Here is a 20,443-nt window from a genome sequence, read left to right as displayed (position 1 = left end):
TTTCAGCAATCTTGTACATGAATTCCATATCTATGTGATCTTCACAAAGTTGTTCATGAGATCTCCATAACTTAGTACTTCATCAATAGGTCTTGTCTATATCACATAGTGAATCTAGAACTTTGACTTTCTCAAATGAGAGTATGTAAGCTATGAAATGACATGTCTCATTTAAGGATTGAGGTAAGCGTGATGCAATTCATACATAGTGACTTTGAGACAGAAGAGGTTAAATAGTTTGTTCTTACATTGTCTCTAGAAGTGAACAGGTCAATTCAGTATCTTCAAAAGATACCTAGGAAGAACTATAGAGTCTCCAACTCGCTACGTCTCATAACCAGACATCATAGGTTCTCCTAACAATCATACTGAGATCAATAGCCCTTTGATCCTTAGATTGTGAATATACTGCTTTACGCAAACCATGAAGAGTTTGTTCATGCAAATCTGTATTTGACTCTTCATTTGTTGTTAGGATTGTTTAAGGACTAAAGACTAAGGTTTATCATAAAGCTTCAAACAAACAAGGAAGAATGAATGAAAGTTTCAACTCTTTATTAATTATTCAGAAGTTACAAGTAAGAGTCTTAATTTGTGAGACTTTATTACATCAAATGCATATAATTAATAACTACTACTCTTCTTGTGGGCATCAAAGCCAGCAGCGTGCGCGACGGGCGCCTCGTCCAGATCTGTGCCACCTAGTTCTCGTGCATACCCAGCAATGCCGGCGCCGGCCGAGGATGCGCCGTCTGGGACTTGCGCGTCGCACCGCCCGCGCGCATCGCTCGGGTCGACATGGATTCGCACCAGCGAGATACTGCTCAAGCCGCCTTTCGCCGGCCCACCCTGAGAGGAGGCCTTCCCTCGGTCGGGGGACCCTATGATTGACGCCCTCTCTAGGGCGGCTTCTTCACACGTTGGGAGCGTCACCACCCTGGCGGTCGCCAATGATCCGCCGTCTCCGTATAGCCACGCGTCCAAGGAGGAGAAATCTTGGTCACCAAGGCCCATAGACGTCACCCCCTAGAGAAAATTGGTTCCAAAATCCTTCCATATCAACGCACAGGGTGGATAAAAGGGATAAAAAAAATCATCTTCAAAGGCCCCACTTGCCATAGGGCGATCAAGAGAACTTATGAGCGCGTGGAATAAGACGACATGTGTGGCGAGGTGCGAATAAAAATAATAATATTAAAAGGAAAAGTGCAAGGGACGAGAACGGTGAGTCTTATATACCTTTTCTTTTGAGAGACAAACCACTCCGACAAAGAACGAGATGACGATCCCGGTCGGCCAACGCCCGCTCGGCCATCTTCCCTCGGCCAGCGCCCGGCCGATCATCTCCATCACTCTTGTACACAACGCCTCGTCTATAAATAGAGACCCCATCTCCATTTCAAAGATAATCCGACTTTGAGCTATGTAACGCTGTCAAACCTCTGAGTCACTCGTTTCACTCGTCTTTGGCCTCTCAACCCCTAAACACCTTTCTTCCACCTCAGTCCTCCTAATGTTGAACGTCGGAGAGGTAAACAGAGGCAACCCCTCTATTTCCCCCTTGTAGTTCATCGTTTCCTTTTCTTTCATGATCAACGAAGGATGAGAGAGACCAATTACAGCTACGGAGAACTCAGGATACCGAGTTCATGACGCTTAGGCTCAAACGCGATCACTTGGTCCGGCCATGGGTCGAACCATTTGGAGCCTCTAAATTGTTGTCCGAAAATGAGCGAGAAAAGTGTATATTTCTTCTTGTTTATGTAGATGACATTTTGTTCACTAGAAATGACCTCACCCTAATCTCAAAGGTGATAGCTGATCTTGATCATACCTTCACACTTAAGAGCTTAAGCTCTATAAGCTTCTTCCTTTGGTTTGAAGCAACAAGATATGTACACGGCATGAGTTTGACACATAAAAAGTATGTGAGGGATCTTTTAGCAAAGACAAACATGGCTGAAGTCAATCTCAGCCTCACACTCATGTGTCCAAGTCACAAGCTTCATAAACGGGACATTCAAGTGTTTGATCAGGTCTTCTTTACAGAAGCACATTTGGCTCTTGCAGTACCTTACCATGACATGCCCAGATATAACCTACGTTGTGAATAGGCTCAGTCAGTTTTTCAACCTCCCATGGTGATGTTGGAATCGATCTAGGGTTAAGAAAAGATTTATCGCTTCTAGCAAGCGGCGGAATATAAAAAATTTCTTTAAATCACGTAAAACGTTTTTACAACCTAGACAAAGTGGATGAACATATAATTTAAAATTTTAAAACTACATTTAGTTTTGACTCGGTACCAACCTCGAATGGAGCTTGAACGTTGAGAAGCCTTAGGAAGGTTAAAACGTTCGTCTCCCCACGCATCTCGCCTCTCGCACTAGTCTTCTTTAGCCTGTGAGCAACCACGAAAGTTTCTACCACTAGAGTCTTAGAGTGTGGTTAGGATTTAGTGTGTGGGCACTTTTAAACATGATGACTCAAGAACAAGTCTTTGAGCCAAAGAGCTAAACCAAATACTTGGTCTAATGAGGACCTAGGTGCCAAAACAAAAGAGACAAGAAGAGATATAGAGAGAGAGAGAGGGTGGGGCAGCTCTGATTCTAGAAAGAGAAGCTCTCAATCTCTAAAATTGTGTGTTGTGAATTGTGAATGAGGTGGGGTATTTATAGGAGGAGGATTACCTTCAAAAGGTAATTTCCTCTTTTCTATTGAATATCACATATTCATGAGCAAATCTCATTTCCTCTTTTTCCCATGTTGCATGTCCAACCTTGTCCACCAAGGCCTTGGATTTGTTTCCTCATTTGATTTCTTCTCTCCCTTGGCCGCCCATATTGGTTTCCTTCTAGAGGAAATTTGTTTCCTCTTTTTCTTTTGGCAACTATCTTCATACATCAATGCACAAAATAATTCTCTTTCTCTCCTTGGGTTGGACGGTTTGTAGGCTTCTAGAAGGAGCTTCTAGATGTTTCTTTATTTGCTCATGACAACATAAGAAAAGCCCATTAAGAATTTTCAAGTAAAATTCCATGAAATGAAATTCAATCATCAAGGCCCAATTATTTCATTATGGCCGAGTGACTTGAACCCATTGTCATCACATGACAATGTCAAAAAACTTATTTATTGACATTCATACCATCCCATGTCCAAAAGGACAAAATTACCCTTTAGACAATTTTCGTAAAACTTGTCTAGTTCTTGCTTTGACTTAGCTTCTAGTTTAACTAATCATACTCTAATGATTTGTGGTAGTGACCTCATGGATCCAAATGAACAAAGCTTGAGCTAGCATACTTGGACTCAAAGTTCACAAACCTTTTCCAAGTTCTAGCTTAATGTCAACTAACTCCACTAAAGAGTTGACACTGAAATCTCTCGATTCAAATGACTATATTTTCTACTCAAGAATTCTACTTAATTGTAATGAGTGAATCCATTAAATATTCTCTATGTTTACCCTTCATGAATATCATCAGCTAGTCGGGATTTACAAAATTACCATTTTGCCCTTCTAGGTGTTATTTCCTAAACTCCTTTGTCGCTTGTGAATAAGTTACAAACAATGTATTGACGAGGAGCTAACAAGTCATATTGATTCATCCAAAAGAGTCATGACTCAATTTGGACACTGGCCAGTTCATTTATTCACATTCCAAGGAACAAAGCATGAGGTGATATACATTGCATTTCAGCAATCTTGTACATGAATTCCATATCTATGAGATCTTCACAAAGTTGTTCATGAGATCTCCATAACTTAGTACTTCATCAATAGGCCTTGTCTATATCACATAGTGAATCTAGAACTTTGACTTTCTCAAATGAGAGTATGTAAGCTATTAAATGACATGTCTCATTTCAGGATTGAGGTAAGAATGATACAATTCATACGTAGTGACTCCGAAACGACCGAAAACATTTACCCTTCATGAATATCATCAGCTAGTCGGGATCTATGAGATCTTCACAAAGTTACTCATGACATCTTCATAACTTAGTACTTCACCAATAGGTCCAATTTAGAATCACATAGTGAATCCGAACTCTGACTTTCTCAAATGAGAATACGTAAGCTATGAAAAGACATGTCTCATTTCAAGATTGAGGTAAGCATGTCGCAATTCATATGTAGTGGCTCCGAGACAAAAGAGGTTAAATGGTTTGTTCTTATTCTGTTTCTAGAAGTGCACTGCTCAATTCAGTACCTTCAGAACCTAGAAGAACTATAGAGTCTCCAACTCTCAATGTCCCATAACCAGACATCGTAGATTCTCCTAACAATCATACTGAGATCAATAGTCCTTTGACCCTTAGATTGTGAATATATTGTTTTAAGCAAACCATGAAGAGTTTGTTCATGCAAATCTATATTTGACTCTTCATTTGTTGTTCGGTTTGTTTAAGGGCTGAAGACTATAGTTTATCATAAAGCTTCAAACAGACAATGAAGAATGAATGAACGTTTCAACTTTTATTAATTATTCAGCAGTTACAAGCAAGAGTCTTTGTGAGACTTTATTATATCAAATGTACATAAATAGAGAGTACTACTCTTCTTGTGCACACCATTGACAACAGGTGAAACACTAGGATGCGTGCAAACGTCTTCTCAGGTACTTGGTAGGTATGCAACATTATGGTCTACGCTTCACAGAATCTCCTAAACTTCAACTCTCAGCATTCACAGATGCAGACTGGGCTGGTAACATGGATGGTCAATGATCAACAGGTGGTCTTTGTGTGTTTCTAGGCAACACATTAATCACGTGGTCGTCCAAGAAACAAGATGTAGTTTCAAGAAGTTCCACAGAGTCTGAGTATAGAGCTCTAGCTTCAGTCACATTAGAACTAGTATGGCTACGTGCTTTGTTCAAGGAACTGGGTGTGACACTAGCACCGGGTCCTTCAGTCATCTGGTGTGACAACACAGGTGCAGCTTCTCTAGCGTCCAATCCAGTTTTCCATGCCCGAACCAAGCACATAGAAGTGGACGTTCACTTCATCAGAGAGAAGCTTGCTCAGAAGGTTGTGGAAGTGCGTTATGTAACTACTACAGAGCAAGTAGCTTATATGCTTACAAAGCCATTGACAATACCCCAGTTTGTGTTTTTAAGCTCCAAACTGAACATGACTACTCATGTTTAGTTTGAGAAGGTGTATTATACTATATTACTCATTATCAAGTCACAACCGTAAGATTAAGTCTGTTTTAAGTGAATGGCTATGATTGACCTAGTCAAAGTATTTATCATCTGTTGTAACTGAATTCAGTCATTCAGTCAATCAATCAAATGGTTGCAGCCATATCTCGTCTCTCTCTCTCTCTCTCTCTCTCTCTCTCTCAAGTCTCTCTTCTCTATCAAGAAGTATTTACATGATAACCCGATGTCCCTTGTACTTGAAAATCGTACATAACAAACCTTAAAATTTTTGCATTGTATCAATTATAATCCTTTCGTCATATTTTTTTAACAAACATCCATTTTTATCATAATCTGGTCATGTGACCATTTTTTTTGTTGGAAAAATTACCTAACTATCCTTATTAAAAGTAAAATAAAAAGAATTGAGTAACAACAACAAAATAAAACCAATAAATCTATCATTAAAAGGCATCATCAGTCATCAAAGCAAACGAAGATGATTTACTATACTTTTTCTGGTAAAAAAAAACAACGAATCATAGATAAATACATACACGAAGATTCAAAGGCCGCCCCGAACATTTATCATTCTGTACAAAAATTTGACGGCGGCGAACTCGGCGGTCGTGAACTAGAGGTTGGCGATTGGCGGAGCTATGTCAGATGTTTGAGCCCGAGAAGAGTTTGCCAAAAAAAATCCGAGACCGAAGAGTGGTGTAGAGGAGAGCTATCAATATTTTCTCGATGACGGGGATGTAGGAGGGACTTTGGAGCGAAGGCGGATCTCGGTGGAGTCTGTTGCCGCATAAATTTTCAACTTCGTTGTTCATGTTTATAATTTAAAAAAAAACTCAGTGAAACAGACGGGGTTCAGAGAGAGAGAGAGAGAGAGAGAGAGAGAGAACATGAGAGATGAACCTCTTCGTGGAGAGTGCGAGCGAGAGCGAGGCTGAGATTAATGATGTTGATGTTGATGTTGGAATTAGGCTTGGGCTTGCCAAAGGAGACCGATTTCACGTTCAGGCTATTCTCCATGGAAGCGAACGCAAAGAAGCCGAATTGGTCGAGCAAGAGGTGATTAGGGATTAGGGATCAAGATCGAAAGTTGAATTGAAGATCTGGAAAAATATGAGGAATATTTGAGCAAAGAATCCTTGAGAGAGGCGTCCGCTCACATCCACTCAAATAAAACCCCGTCGAAATCCCACTCTCCACCGGGAGCCGTCGTCTCTGTTGTAGTTCTTCTCCGTATATGACTATGTGAAATGGATCAGTGGAGAGATATATAGAGAGAGAAATATTATTAATAATATTTACTAATAATAATAAATAGGAAATATTAATATAAATTAAAAATATTTGATTAAAAAAACGAAATAAAAAAAAAAATAAAAAATGAAATATATTCTTTTACTCTTATTTGTTTAACACCGTCGGACAGATTTTGACAAAATTCCTAATTTTGATACAATGCAGATTTTAAGGTTTGTTATATTTACAAAGCGCATCGAGTTATCAGTGCAGAAGTTCAAAGAAGATTTATGTATATACTACAATAAGGTTGTTTTTGGTAATTTTCACTAACCTTTTACTATTCTGGAAAAAGTCCATCCTTTGATTTGAGAAGGTTCGGTTTTAGCATAATGAACACAAAAGCACGAAGAAACAAGTGCAAGAGAAATGCCAAAAAGTCCTTAAATTGAATGTTTAATCATAATAAAGTTTTTGGTTTGTGTTCGGTTTAGCTTTGCGATACGCATGCCTTTCTAGCCCCACCAATTTACCGGTCGAGAAATAAATTTTTTAGACCAATCTTCTTTACTCTTCATATTAAATTAAAAATAACTGCTCACTTTTTTTTCCACATTTTTTTACAACGATGGACTTATGTGCATGTCTCTTCACACGGGGACCTCTTTTTTTAACAAACCCAAGAAAAGGCATAAGACCATTAATTGACCCCTTTTAAATAACATTAAACTCAATTTTCTTTATTTTTTATTTTTTAAAACAAATCGTGGAAACTATAATATATATATATATATATATATATATATATATATATACACATATATGGTAAAACATATAATATATATATATATGTATGTATGAAGAAACTATTATTATGCTTCTATAAATACTATCATTTATGTTGTGTCCTAAAAATGACAATAATTTTTCTAGTCTTTCTCTTGGAGTTTGATCAACTAGAGCTTGAGAACGTGCAATTGGGTTATATGCTTTTGAGTGGTAATTAGAAGGACAAGGCTTCCATTTCCTTTCCTTCAGCAATACATATGAGTAAGTATTCTTTCATATTTTTGCTTTATTTTGTTTTATTTTGAAATGTAATATAACTCAATATTACATTTCAAAATAAAACAAAATAAAGCAAAAATATGAAAGAATACTTACTTTTATAACTGAGAACAAACTCTGTGACCACCTTTTTCGTACTCGTTTTCCTTGTTGAGAATTCACAGTCTCTGGTGTCTTTTTCAGCTTTGTTTCTTGGCTTATTTTAACTTTGGCGTACACTCGTCGAATTAGGATTTGTCTCAAGACTTTTTTAGGAGAAAGATTGGCCACTAGTTTGCCTTGGAGCTTTGCTTTCAAGGAACATTATCAATACAATGAAAAGGCGGTTGGACCATATTATCTCTTGCTCTGGGAATGCCCATTGTTGGATATGGAAGTTGCATGATAAGCAGAGATATGTGTCCACTCATTCACTGTAGTTGAGGCGTGGAGAGAAATATGCTCTCTGGGTTACTATTCTATTGGGATTTCATGGTAAATGACTGAGAAGTTGATTCGGTAAAAGCCTCCATGATTGTCAGGGTAAGTCTTCTTATCGCCGCCTCTGTCGCTGCCTTGGCGGTGAAGCAACTGAACTCCAAAAATGCAGAGGCTGCGAGGAATCGGCGTTTAGGTAATAATCTTCTCTGTGAGATTGTAAATCAAGACTGGTGATTGTGAATAGATTGTGGATTGAAAGACTAGGCTTTTTATTTTTGGGTTATTTTGGTTGTGTCTTGTAAAAAAATAAATAGAGGATTTTGTGGTGTGATTCAGGAAATGGTGATGTGAATTCGGAACAAAAGGAAAACGAAGCCGAAGACAAAGAGCCAGTCGAGTATTCTCTCGATTCCCATAAGGAGAACGATGTAAGTACAGTTGCTAACTACAATAGAAATTTAAGAAGAAGAAGAAGAAGAAAAATCAAGATTTTGATTCTTTGGATATTATGTTCATGCTTGTGTCTATGTTAGGAGGATGATAAAGAAGAAAAACGAAAAGAAGAAGAAGAGGATGAAGAAGAAGTAAAACTGATTAACAGTGTTTTTAACCGAGCGGCCGATAGCCCTCCTCGTACCACCATCGATGAAGATGAAGATCTGTTACCGGAATTCGAGGATCTCTTGTCCGGGGAAATCGAGATCCCATTGTTTGGCAACAAGACTGAGAAGCTGGAGAGAGACAAGGTGTACGAAGCCGAGATGGAAAACAACGCGAGCGAGCTCGGACGGCTTCGGAGACTGGTGATGGAATTGGAGGAGCGCGAAGTGAAGCTCGAAGGCGAATTGCTCGAGTATTACGGGCTGAAGGAGCAAGAGTCGGACATCGGCGAGCTTCAGAGGCAGGTGAAGATCAAGTCGGTGGAGATTGACATGCTCAACATCACCATAAACTCTCTTCAGGCCGAGAGGAAGAAGCTTCAGGAAGAAGTTTCCCAGGCGGGTTTGGTGAGGAAGGAGCTCGAGGCGGCGAGAAACAAGATCAGGGAGCTTCAGAGGCAGATTCAGCTCGACGCGAACCAAACGAAAGGCCAACTCTTGCTGCTCAAACAACAGGTTTCGGGTCTGCAGTCCAAAGAAGCGCAAACTATCAAGAAAGATGCGGAGCTCGACAAGAAGCTGAAAGTCGTCAAGGATTTGGAGGTCGAGGTCGTCGAGCTCAAGAGGAAAAATAAAGAGCTCCAACACGAGAAGAGAGAGTTGGTCATAAAGCTCGACGCGGCTGAATCCAGAATAGAAACGCTCACCAACATGACCGAGGTAAAGACTCTTTCTTTCCTTACAGTCTTTTGGCTGACTTGAGTTTTATACATTATTGTATCCTTGTGCAGAGCGACAAGGTCGCGAAGGCGAGAGAGGACGTGAACAAGTTGAGGCACGCGAACGAAGACTTGACGAAGCAAGTGGAGGGTCTTCAGATGAACAGGTTCAGCGAAGTGGAAGAGCTTGTGTACCTTCGGTGGGTCAACGCATGCTTGCGGTTCGAGCTGCGGAACCACCAGGCTCCCCCGGGAAAGACGACCGCCCGTGACCTCAACAAGAGCATGAGTCCCAAGTCCCGAGAGAAGGCCAAGCAGCTCATGCTCGAGTACGCCGGTTCTGAGCGCGGACAAGGGGACACCGACCTCGAGAGCAACTTCTCGCAGCCCTCTTCCCCGGGCAGCGAGGACTTCGACAACGCCTCCGTCGATAGCTCCTTCAGCCGAGTGAGCAGCTTCAGCAAGAAAGCCAGCTTGATCCAGAAGATCAAGAAATGGGGCCGGAGCAAAGACGACTCCGGCGCTGCTTTTCTGTCTCCTTCGAGATCTTACTCCGGCTCTCCTAGCAGGGTCGCCCGACCAAAGGGTCCTCTGGAATCACTCATGCTCCGGAATGCCAGCGACACTGTGGCCATCACGACTTACGGGACGATGGAGCAGGATTCCGTTGGAGGCTCTCCCGAGAACCTGACTCTCCCCATCATCCGAAGACAGGGCTCGAGCGATTCCCTCAACTCCGTGGCGTCTTCTTTCCAGTTGATGTCCAAGTCCGTCGAGGGAGTTCTCGATGAGAAATACCCGGCTTATAAGGACCGGCACAAGCTGGCCTTGGAGCGCGAGAAGCATCTTAAGGAGAAAGCAGAGAAAGCCAGAGCAGTGAGGTTCGGTGAAAAGACCATGAGCCCGTACTCGAACGCGAGCTTCAGTTCAAGAGCCAAGTCGAGTCCGGTGCTATTGCCTCCGAAACTCACTAAGATAAAGGAGAAGCCGATAGTGTCGGGCGATGGTACCGATGCCCAGTCCAACAAAGACGATGGCTCGAAGGGCGGTGTTGATTCTCAGCCGATTAGTAGGATGAAACTGGCTGAGATTGAGAAGAGGGCTCCGAGGACTCCTCGTCCACCACCAACCAGAGGCGCTGCTCCGGCTGCAAAAACTCCAGGCCCCGCCTCTTCCAGTGGAATACCGCCACCTCCTCCGCCACCTGGCGGTGGACCACCTCCTCCTCCTCCGCCACCTGGAGGTGGGCCGCCTCGCCCGCCACCTCCCCCGGGAAGCTTGCCGAGGGGACCCGGCGGCGGCGACAAGGTCCACAGGGCTCCCGAGGTGGTAGAGTTTTACCAGTCGCTGATGAAACGAGAGGCAAAGAAAGATACGACGTCGTTGCTGTCCCCAGGACTAGGCAATGCGTCTGAGGCGAGGAGCAATATGATCGGGGAAATCGAGAATAGATCTACGTTCTTGATAGCGGTTAGTGGAGTTTGCATTCCCGCACTTCTTATAGTGTGAATTTCTAGCTAGATTGATGACCAAGGTACCTTTCTTTTTGTGTGCCTGTGAATAAATTCAGGTGAAAGCTGATGTGGAAACCCAAGGTGATTTTGTCATGTCACTAGCCACGGAAGTTAGAGCCGCCTCATTCACCAGCATAGAAGACCTTGTGGCCTTCGTGAATTGGCTAGACGAGGAGCTTTCGTTCTTGGTATGGCCGGTCGATTTTCAGTACCCATAGTTATCTATCGATTTCTTGTCTGATTTTTTTTTTTCTGTCTCAGGTCGATGAGAGGGCGGTTCTCAAGCATTTTGACTGGCCTGAAGGAAAAGCAGATGCACTAAGAGAAGCAGCTTTTGAGTACCAAGACCTTATGAAATTGGAGAAGCGTGTCACCACATTCGTTGATGATCCCCAACTCCCTTGTGAAGTTGCGTTGAAGAAGATGTATACATTACTTGAAAAGTAAGATTTCTTACCCACCTCCATATGATAATAACTTCGAAAAAATGTCGCACATTAATTTTTTTTTATTTTTTGTGTCGAATTTGCAGGGTTGAGCAGAGCGTGTATGCACTGTTGCGAACGAGGGACATGGCTGTCTCTCGGTACAAAGAATTTGGAATTCCGGTCGATTGGTTGTCAGATTCAGGAGTCGTTGGGAAGGTAATTTCATGATTCGAATCTTATGATATTAGTAATCCCTTCTCGGACTTTAACTAAAGACTCGTTATTGCAGATCAAGCTCTCTTCTGTGCAACTGGCAAGGAAATACATGAAGCGCGTAGCATCAGAGCTTGATGCTCTAAGCGGACCGGAAAGGGAACCGGCCCGAGAATTCTTAGTGCTTCAAGGTGTGCGATTTGCCTTCCGTGTTCACCAGGTAAAAAAAAAAAAAAAAAAAAAAAAAAATTCCAGAGTCTAGGCAACCAAAAAAAAACATTAAAGTCCTATAATATTTGCTGACTTTCGGACATGTTTCCCAGTTTGCTGGTGGGTTTGACGCAGAAAGCATGAAGGCATTCGAAGAACTAAGAAGCCGAATCAACTCGCAACCATCTGGGGGAGATAGCAAGCTTGAAACGCAAGATGAAATGCAAGAATCTTAGGTTTCTCATTAAAAAAAATAAAAAAATAAAAAAAAAATCCCTTCCTGATTTTGTTTTCCTTCTTTATTTTGATTGCCTCCAAAGTCCAAACCTCACTTGTACATTTTCCTTATCCATGATCACATTGTACAATGAACAAAAAAAGAAAGGAAAGAAAAAAAAAACGAAAACCCTACAGAAATAGAGATAATTATTTCATTATTGATAGTAAATAAATAATAAAAAACGATACAGATTCTGAAAATCTTGTTGAAGTACCGAAGTGAGCACAGAATGAAGACCTATAGCATTGTGATTATAAGACTTCTATGGATGAACTTGGCACCACCGACTTTCCCTTGAATTTCAGAAGGCAATTGAATCACGCGGCGCTGATCCCCGGCTTCCACCAACAACTCTGATCCTCCCCTGTACTGGAATTTTTTGGAAACAGAAGACCAAATCAATATTAGTCATACCAGAAGCTGGAAATATACGCAAACAAATTCATTACTTATACTAGAATTGATCATAAAGGGAAGACGAATGGAAAAAAGTTGAGAACGAAATGAAATTAATGTACTTGGTAGAGTTTGATCTCCTTCTTGTCGAAACCCGGCAAGAGAAGGGTTACATTCTTTTTCGCCAGATCAAACTCTACCGGTGGTATTAAGCTTCTACGGCTCGCGGGCCCATAAAGAAGATTTCGGACGTCTACGCTTTCTTTGTTGAGCAAAATTGCATCCCAGTCTGGAGCAGAATCGAACGAGAAATGTGGAGCGAAAGCCAGAGGCAACGGGGAAAAGCTTTCTTTGATTCTCTCTCTTGAATCTGTGTTCAAGGGTTGAGAAGCGACACCTACTGCGCCAGAGATCTGAGATCCGGCTTGAATCGCACAACCCCAATAGCGTAGCGCACAGTTCACCGATATTTGGTCATTCGGGTTCATAACAAGAAAGCAGCCAAATTTCTGTAGTTCTGTAAACGCCGAAGATCCTCTCTGCATCAAATACAACATACATATTTTTTTTATTTTTCTTTAAAAGAAACATCGGAACTTTATTAATGAATACAACATACATACGTACATACAAATATATATATATATATATATATATATATAAATATATATACACATACATACATACATATATATATATGTATATATATATATACAAAACTAAGTTTACAATTCGAGAGATGAACATATCTCTCTTATTTCACTTTTCTACTACGATGAAAAACGATCTAGTTGTATTGAGAGATCTTTTAATTTACCCTAATGACACGCCCTATTGATGTATTTATACTAAAACAATGTTAGCTTAAACAAATACATGAAGCTTAAAATAGGGGCCGGATAATTTAGATCTGAATTTACAATTCGAACGATGAAATTATCTCTCATATTACACTTTTCTTCTCCTAAGGAAAATAACCAAATTAAATTGATCGACGTTTTCATGAACTCCAATGACCCACTTAGACCAAAACGGGATCAGCTAAATGAAGTAACTAGTGTACCCTCATTCAGCGTCTATCAGCTTATTGGTTTGCAATCAAAATTTCAGCTCAAAAAAAAAAAAAAAAAAAACACTAATACTTACCTCTAACATGCTTTCCAGAGCATCCCATATCTCAGAACTTATTTGGCTGTTGAGTGACGGGCTTTTACTAATATCCAATGCTTCATCCACAAATCGCAGAAGTGAAGGACCGGCCAACCTTCCAAGGTCCGTCTTTTCAGCCATGCTCCGCAGATATTTCAAGTACAATCTGTTCATAATCTTGTCAGTCATTCAACACATATTAGCATATTTGAGATAGTCAAGAAGACACATGTGCATGTAGAGAGAGAGAGAGAGAGAAATGTTTTCCAACCTTGCTCTACTAGCTGCGCTTATCATCCTCAGAATCTCCTCGGAGCTTATACCGTCGTATATTATCACGTCAAATCTATCTTTACCGTGATTCTTTACAGAGACATTCCTGAAATATTGCACAAGCCTCTCGAGAGCGTAAGCGGAGAAAATCGAGTCCATTCCCGGAAGTACTCCAAGCTCTTCTCCAACTATCTGTCATTTCACCAAAATTAGAGAAAAAAAATTAAAAAAAAAAGAGGTCAAGAACCCACCTTTTCAAGCACTCCTTGGGTCATGTTAAGCCGAACATCGGCTTGCTTTAGGCGACTAAGAGGCTCGAGAAGCATCTGACACATCAAGACAGATTGACCATAAAATAGTTTAACTCAACAAGACAAAAACAAATTCAAGTGAATAAATAGAAAGAGAAAAAAAGCTAGTAGAAAAAACACACTTTGGTGGTTTCGAACCTAAGAGCCGAAAGGTTTTGGTTGCACAAAACAGGAGAGCTTCCAATCTTGCAGTCCAGAAGAAACTCCGCTGTTGGGTCTTGTGTGTGTATCACCAAGCACGTATTTAGTCCAGCCATTGCATAATGCTAAGGACACCAATGCAAAAACAACATAAAAAATTGTCTTGTGGGGTCAGTCAAAAGAGAAATCAATGTTATCTCACACGGGTTTCGTTGTTGTTTTTCAGACACAACCTTTACAATTTCCATTTTTTTTCTTGTGCGTAAGATAGAGTAAGGAGAAAGACCTGTGCGGCGAGAACAGCGGAGGTGGTTTTCCCGGAGCCGCCTTTGCCCAAGAACGTGACCAACTTTGTCGTTTTCTCAGAAGAAGGAGAGTTGTTGTCGTTTTGCGAGGCCGCCATTGGTTTGGTGAGTGATAATGGAGGACGGCTTCTTCTTGGTAAAGAGACGGGACATCGAATTATAAGTGGAGAAGAAGAAGAAAGTGTAGACATTGTTGTTTGGTTTTTGTCAGAGTTGAGACGAGATTTTGGACTTGAAAGTGGAATGAGAACGATTATAGGACATCAAATGTAAGCTGTGAACAATCTGCTCTTTTTCCCGAACGTGAATCGCAAAATATGTCAAGATTTGTGTTGTTAAATAATAATAACGTGCAGCAATCAATCTGATTTTTTTTAAAAAAAATTGACTCAAGATTAATTTGTTTGAAAGTGATAAATTACTTATATTAATCGTAAAAAATTTAATCATGGCTAAGTATAAAAATTTTGAAAACGTAAATTTGGCTACTTTGTTGAGAAGTTGAAACTTTGGCTATTTTGCTAATCAATAAGTTTCAAATAATTTTGTACAATTTTTCTTTCTTCTTTCTATCTGAAACTAAACCTATGTCACAATTACCCGAAATCTGTTAAAATCTTAAAGTAAATTCGACACTTTTATAAGAGAAAATGGTGATAAAAATATCCAAAGTTTGAACATATTTACATTTTCTTACCAATTGTTTAAAACCTGCGGGCAAAATACCTAAGGTTATATTTCATCAACTCTGTTACTACCCGTATCGTTAAATTAAAAATCAACGGTCCAGATTAGAACTTGTATTAAAAGAATTAAATTAGGAATTATTAAATACATTTTATTAAAACGGAACGAATAAAAAAAAGAAAAACAAATTAACAGAGAACGAGAAAAACGAAACCTAATTTCCCGTTCGAACGAAAGAACGAACGATGGACGAGCCAGAATCGTCGAAGAATCCTGGCGAAGACTGTTATGAGAGATTTTTCCCATATAAAAAAAACATTTTAGGCCCAACTCAAACGAGGACAAAGCATCTCTTCGGCCTCATCAGCTCGACCTCGGCCTCACGAGCTAGACCTCAGCTTAACGAGCTCGACCTCGTCCTCACGAGCTCGACCTCGGCCTCACGAGCTCGACCTCGGCCTCACGAGCTCGACCTCGGCCTCACGAGCTTGACCTCCAGGAGGAAGTCCAACCCAGAGATTGTGAATGCAATCCCTGCCATGCCAAGGGCCAAGAAGGAAAAGTACCAGCCCATAATTTCCCACAACTCAAAAAGGTTATAGCAGCCCCCACATACCAAAAGGCACGGCCACACGCCAATGAGCTCAGCTTATTTGTTTTCTGGGACCCACCAATAAACCATAATATCACCCCAACACCAATCTTTCCCCACCAAGAGCATTTTCTTTATCATTCTTGAAGCCATCTCGGCTGGGCCCTACCAAATCCCTCAACACGCAACCTCCAACTACTATAAATACCCCCTCTCATTGAGGGGAAAGATAAGCCCATTCCTTCTGAGAAAAAACTTGAGACTTCTCTCTACTTCTCTTGATGCCATCCTTGGCCTGAAGTGAATTCTCCTCGATTTCTCATTCTCAGAGATTTCGAAGCCACGAACGCAGCCGACCCGGCGCTCGCGATCCAGCCTCGACGCCCGTCGAAGCCTCAACTCCCGCCGGCGCTGCAGACCCGTTCGGCCCCAACGCGCGCGAGCCGACTCTGGTGCTCGCCGAAGCTTTCATCTCAACCAACGCTGCAGATCTAGCCGACCCGGCGCTCGCGATCCAGCCGCGACACTCGCCCTGAACTACGTCATGACCTGATCCCGACTAAAGGGTACGTAGGCAGCCAACCTTTGTCGCGGTCGCACCCCCATTCACCCTCCAGATTCCTCATTTGGAGGTGTTTGGACGAACTCAAGGGACATTCACAGCTAAGGGACGACTCGGATTATCGAGTCCGACACGCTCGAGTCGAGGCGAGACCACTTGGTCCGGCCTTGGGTCTAACCGTCTTCGACTCCTAAATCGTTGTCCGAAAAACGGCGACAACATCTTGGCGCTAGAGGAAGGGGATCTCTCGACCTTGGCGACACATTCCCTCTACCACTTTCACTCCTACTACTCTCACGACTCTCGGACGATGAGTCACGTTCCCACTACCTCCGCAGGGACTCGAGCGACGAGCTCGAGGTACGGTCTCCGACGCCTCGCGCACCGTCTTGAAGGGCGACCTCGCGATAGCGAGAGCCAACCCCGAGACCCGGTGAATGACCCCGAGGCCGAGCTCCGAGAGGACACGGCCCGGCGGCTTGCGGAGCTCCTTGACCGTCCCGGCGTCGACGGCTCGCTCATCGCCAATCTCCTCGGCTACGACGTCGAGGGTCGATCCGCCCGAGACGACTCCGACCCCGACTACGTGGGGGAGTCGAGGACCAATGAGGCGACTCCTGGCCTCGCCCCTTCACGGCCCGAGAGGTCCGATGGTGCACTGGCCGATCCCTCGCACCCGGCGCGACGCCCAGCACGGTCACATTCCCGGGGGCTCGCCCCCTCGGTTTCAAGAGGCGGCTGGACACGGCCCCTCGCCGAGGAGAGAGTGACTCTAGGGGACGATGGGGCCGATAGCCGAAGCGCTCGCCGGACGGTCCGGCCAAGGGCGACCTCGCCTCGCCACACTCCGAGTGCGGACCTTAGAGAGCGCTTGACGGCGCAGAGAAATTCCCGAGGGGAGGATCTCCGCCAAAGGCTCAACTCCCGAAGGGACGCACTCCCCGCCGCAACTCTCGGCCGGCCTCAGGCCAATGTCGTGGACCAAGCGTCCAACGAGCGCCAGCCGGCGACTCCTGTGGCCCCGGCGGTCAGCCCTGCTAACGGGCTTGACATGGTCACGATGATTCAGAGCCTCCAAAATCAAATCATCGAGATGAGGGAGTCGGGGAGGCAACGGCCGTACGGGGGGATTGAGGAGTCATACTCTCCATTCGCCGCTCAAATCCTCGCACAGCCTTGCGTGGGGAACTTCAAATTGCCATCCATCCCTCCCTATGACGGACGGACTTACCCAAACTTCCACATCCAACACTACGAGACATGGATGAACATGCAAGGGCAGCCGGATGCGACCCTATGCCAAGCCTTCAGCCTGACCCTCACGGGATCGGGCTTCGAGTGGTTCCGAAGTTTGAGACCGGGTAACATCCCGTCCTTCCGGGCTCTACGAGAGGCTTTCCTTGCCCGCTTCGCCACGCTCGTGGCACAAAAGAAGTCGAAGACCCACCTCCTCTCCATACGGCAAGGGAGAGACGAGACATTGAGACAGTACCTCGCTCGCTTCACCGAGGAGTCTCACAAAGTCGAAGGGTTCGACGACAAGGACGCCATCACGGCGATCACCGAGGGAGTTCGCACGAGCCACTTCCTCAAGTCTATTGTTGGGAAAGTTCCGCGGGACATGGCGGAACTGATGACGAGAGCCCGCACGTATATGGGAATCGAGGACTATCTCAATGGCCGAGATGGCCAGAAGTCAGGGGGACAAAGTAGTCGACGCCGCGACGACCAAGATGGAGATCGTCCCGACCCTCGAAAGAGGAGGAACAAGGGAGGCCAGGCCCCTAACGGTCACTCCCTCCCCGGGCCGAAACTGTCGCACGTCGATAGCTTCCGAAAGTTCTCGACGTTCACCCCTTTGAACACTCCGCCGGAGCGGATCCTGGCTCTGCACCGTGACAAGCTAGGAAGTCCTACTCCTCTCACGAAGGATCCCGCCAAGAGGGATCGAAACAAGTTCTGTGAATACCACCAAGATCATGGGCATCTGACGTCCGAATGCTATCAACTCAAGCGTCAGATCGAGGCCCTGATTCAAGACGGGAAATTGAAAGAGTACGTCCTTAGAACGATCGGGACATCCGCGGCACACGGTGAGCGCCCGCGGCAAGAAAGAAAGGGTCCGGCGACGGTAACCGTCACGGACCGAGCAGCAATTGAAGAACCAGAGAGCTCGCAACTGCACGTCGTGGGCTCAATCATGGGCGGCCCGGAGTTTGGAGACTCGTCCACGCAAAGGAAGAAGTACGTGCGTGAGGTTTCCCAAGGGAAAATAGTGCACTACATCAACCATACGTATGAGGCTCCACCTCCGACCCCATTCGAGTCCATGTTCTTCACCGGCCAAGAGGCGGCACGAGTCCTCCATCCACACAACGACGCGATAGTCGTCTCGGCCCCGGTCGCCAACAACCTCGTCCGGAGAATCCTAATCGACAATGGGAGCTCCGCCGATATAATCTTCAAATCGGCGCTGGACAGGATGAAGCTATCCGGGATGAGACCGACCCCGATCTCGACTCCGCTCTTCGGCTTCTCCGGGGAGAGGGTCATGACGGAGGGAACCATCGACCTCCCGGTCACCTTCGGGACACCGGGGGGGCTCGAGGTCACCCACATCGTGTCGTTCTTGGTCGTGGACCAGCCCTCGGCATACAACATCATCGTCGGCCACCCGACTCTCAATCTGTTAAAGGCCATAACGTCCACATACCATCTGATGATGAAGTTCCCGACCGAGAAGGGGATCGCCATAATGTTGGGAGACCAATCAATGGCGAGGATGTGCTACATCCAAGGCGTGGACGGAAAGGGGAAAGGGGTGATGGTGAGCACCGTCTTCCAGCTCGGGGACAAGTTCCCGTGCGAGATAGAGGAAGGAGGCACCTTCAGAGAATTGGACCAAAGGGACGATGTCGAGCATCGAAAGGTGGAGACACCGGACGACCTCGTTCCCGTCGTGTTGGACGACGCCAAGCCTGACCAAGTAGTCAAGGTAGGCGCCCAACTCCCGTCCGAAGTTCGAGCCCAGCTCGCCACCTTCCTTCGCGAGCACAAAGACGTCTTCGCATGGACACACGCCGACATGCCGGGGATCGACCCCGAGATAATGGTTCACCGTCTCAACCACGACGGACGTTCAGTGGAGAGAGGTACCAAGCCATTGGTGAAGAGGTTGACAAACTTCTCGCCGCCGACTTCATCAGGGAGGCGGAACACCCCAAGTGGGTGTCCAACGTGGTGATGGTCAAGAAGCCAAACGGGAAGTGGCGGATCTGTATCGACTACAAAGATCTCAACAAAGCCTGCCCGAAAGACAGCTTCCCTCTCCCGAGGATCGAGCAACTTGTGGACGCCACGGCGGGCCACGAGTTATTAAGCTTCATGGACGCCTACTCAGGCTACAATCAGATCCGCATGCACGAGCCGGATCAGATCAAGACCACCTTTGTTACAAACCGCGGACTCTACTGTTACAAGGTCATGCCTTTTGGCCTCAGAAACGCGGGGGCGACGTATCAAAGGTTGGTGAACCGAATGTTCGCCGACCAAATCGGGAAAACTATGGAGGTCTACGTGGACGATATGCTCGTCAAAAGCCTCAAGACCCATGACCACGTTCGAGACCTAAGAGAGATGTTCGCGATCTTGCGACGTTACAAGATGAAGCTCAACCCCAACAAGTGCGCCTTTGGGGTCGAGTCCGGAAAATTCTTGGGCTACATGGTTAGCCGCCGCGGGATCGAGGCTAAACCTGAAAAGATTAGGGCGATCTTATAGATGAGGTCGCCGCGAAAAGTGAAAGAAGTGCAAAGTTTGACGGGAAGGATCGCCGCTCTGACACGATTCGTTTCCAAAGCCACTGATAGGTGCCAACCGTTCTTCAAGGCACTGAAGAAGATCGACGGGTTCGTATGGACGGAGGAGTGCGAGGAAGCGTTCCGCAGAATGAAAGCCTATTTCACCTCCCCCCCGTTCCTCGCGAAGCCAAAGAATGGCGAAACCCTGTACCTCTACCTCGCGGTTTCCGATAGGGCCGTGAGCGCGGTCCTTATACGCGAAGAAGACAAGGTGCAATGGCCGATCTATTACGCTAGCAAGGTGCTCCTCGACGCCGAGACCCGATACTCGGAAATCGAGAGATTGTCCCTCGCCCTCGTCATGAGCGC

General features: G+C 44.7%; 2 protein-coding genes across 2 annotated transcripts; one reads left to right on the top strand and one right to left on the bottom strand.

Annotated features, from left to right (window-relative positions):
* The first annotated feature begins 7,667 nt into the window (after window positions 1-7,667).
* Window positions 7,668-12,015, top strand: CHUP1 (Hydroxyproline-rich glycoprotein family protein). Its single transcript, XM_089608899.1, has 9 exons — window positions 7,668-8,088; window positions 8,232-8,323; window positions 8,429-9,214; window positions 9,286-10,683; window positions 10,784-10,915; window positions 10,989-11,170; window positions 11,260-11,371; window positions 11,445-11,588; window positions 11,692-12,015. Exons 1-9 carry the CDS (start codon window positions 7,986-7,988, stop codon window positions 11,812-11,814), a joined length of 3,072 nt encoding a protein of 1,023 aa, XP_089465025.1. The 5' UTR covers window positions 7,668-7,985; the 3' UTR covers window positions 11,815-12,015.
* On the bottom strand, window positions 11,863-14,736 carry LOC149402481 (P-loop containing nucleoside triphosphate hydrolases superfamily protein). The gene is made up of 7 exons (XM_089608900.1): window positions 14,415-14,736; window positions 14,110-14,253; window positions 13,928-14,002; window positions 13,675-13,868; window positions 13,401-13,569; window positions 12,377-12,793; window positions 11,863-12,227 (listed from the first exon to the last, which is right to left on the bottom strand). The coding sequence occupies exons 1-7, from the start codon at window positions 14,622-14,624 to the stop codon at window positions 12,096-12,098; spliced, it is 1,341 nt and encodes a 446-aa protein (XP_089465026.1). The 5' UTR covers window positions 14,625-14,736; the 3' UTR covers window positions 11,863-12,095.
* Window positions 14,737-20,443: the final 5,707 nt, after the last annotated feature.

The sequence above is a fragment of the Urtica dioica genome, chromosome 3, assembly GCF_054948205.1.
Source record: "Urtica dioica subsp. dioica isolate 48M chromosome 3, U.dioica_male_clone48M_v1_H2, whole genome shotgun sequence".
NCBI classification, from domain to species: Eukaryota; Viridiplantae; Streptophyta; class Magnoliopsida; order Rosales; family Urticaceae; genus Urtica; species Urtica dioica.
Note: the sequence above shows the minus strand (reverse complement) of the source record. Positions and strands in the feature narration are given on the sequence as shown.

What these genes read in the sequence shown, in the direction of transcription:
- CHUP1 (XM_089608899.1), top strand. Translation starts at nt 7,986, where the DNA reads ATGATTGTCAGGGTAAGTCTTCTTATCGCCGCCTCTGTCGCTGCCTTG. An exon ending in CGCTCACCAACATGACCGAG is followed by an intron (nt 9,215 to 9,285) that starts GTAAAGACTCTT and finishes ATCCTTGTGCAG; the next exon opens with AGCGACAAGGTCGCGAAGGC. An exon ending in ACGAGGAGCTTTCGTTCTTG is followed by an intron (nt 10,916 to 10,988) that starts GTATGGCCGGTC and finishes TTTCTGTCTCAG; the next exon opens with GTCGATGAGAGGGCGGTTCT.
- LOC149402481 (XM_089608900.1), bottom strand. Translation starts at nt 14,624, where the DNA reads ATGTCTACACTTTCTTCTTCTTCTCCACTTATAATTCGATGTCCCGTC. An exon ending in TTAGGTTCGAAACCACCAAA is followed by an intron (nt 14,003 to 14,109) that starts GTGTGTTTTTTC and finishes TTGATGTGTCAG; the next exon opens with ATGCTTCTCGAGCCTCTTAG. An exon ending in CTCTGGAAAGCATGTTAGAG is followed by an intron (nt 12,794 to 13,400) that starts GTAAGTATTAGT and finishes TATTTGATGCAG; the next exon opens with AGAGGATCTTCGGCGTTTAC.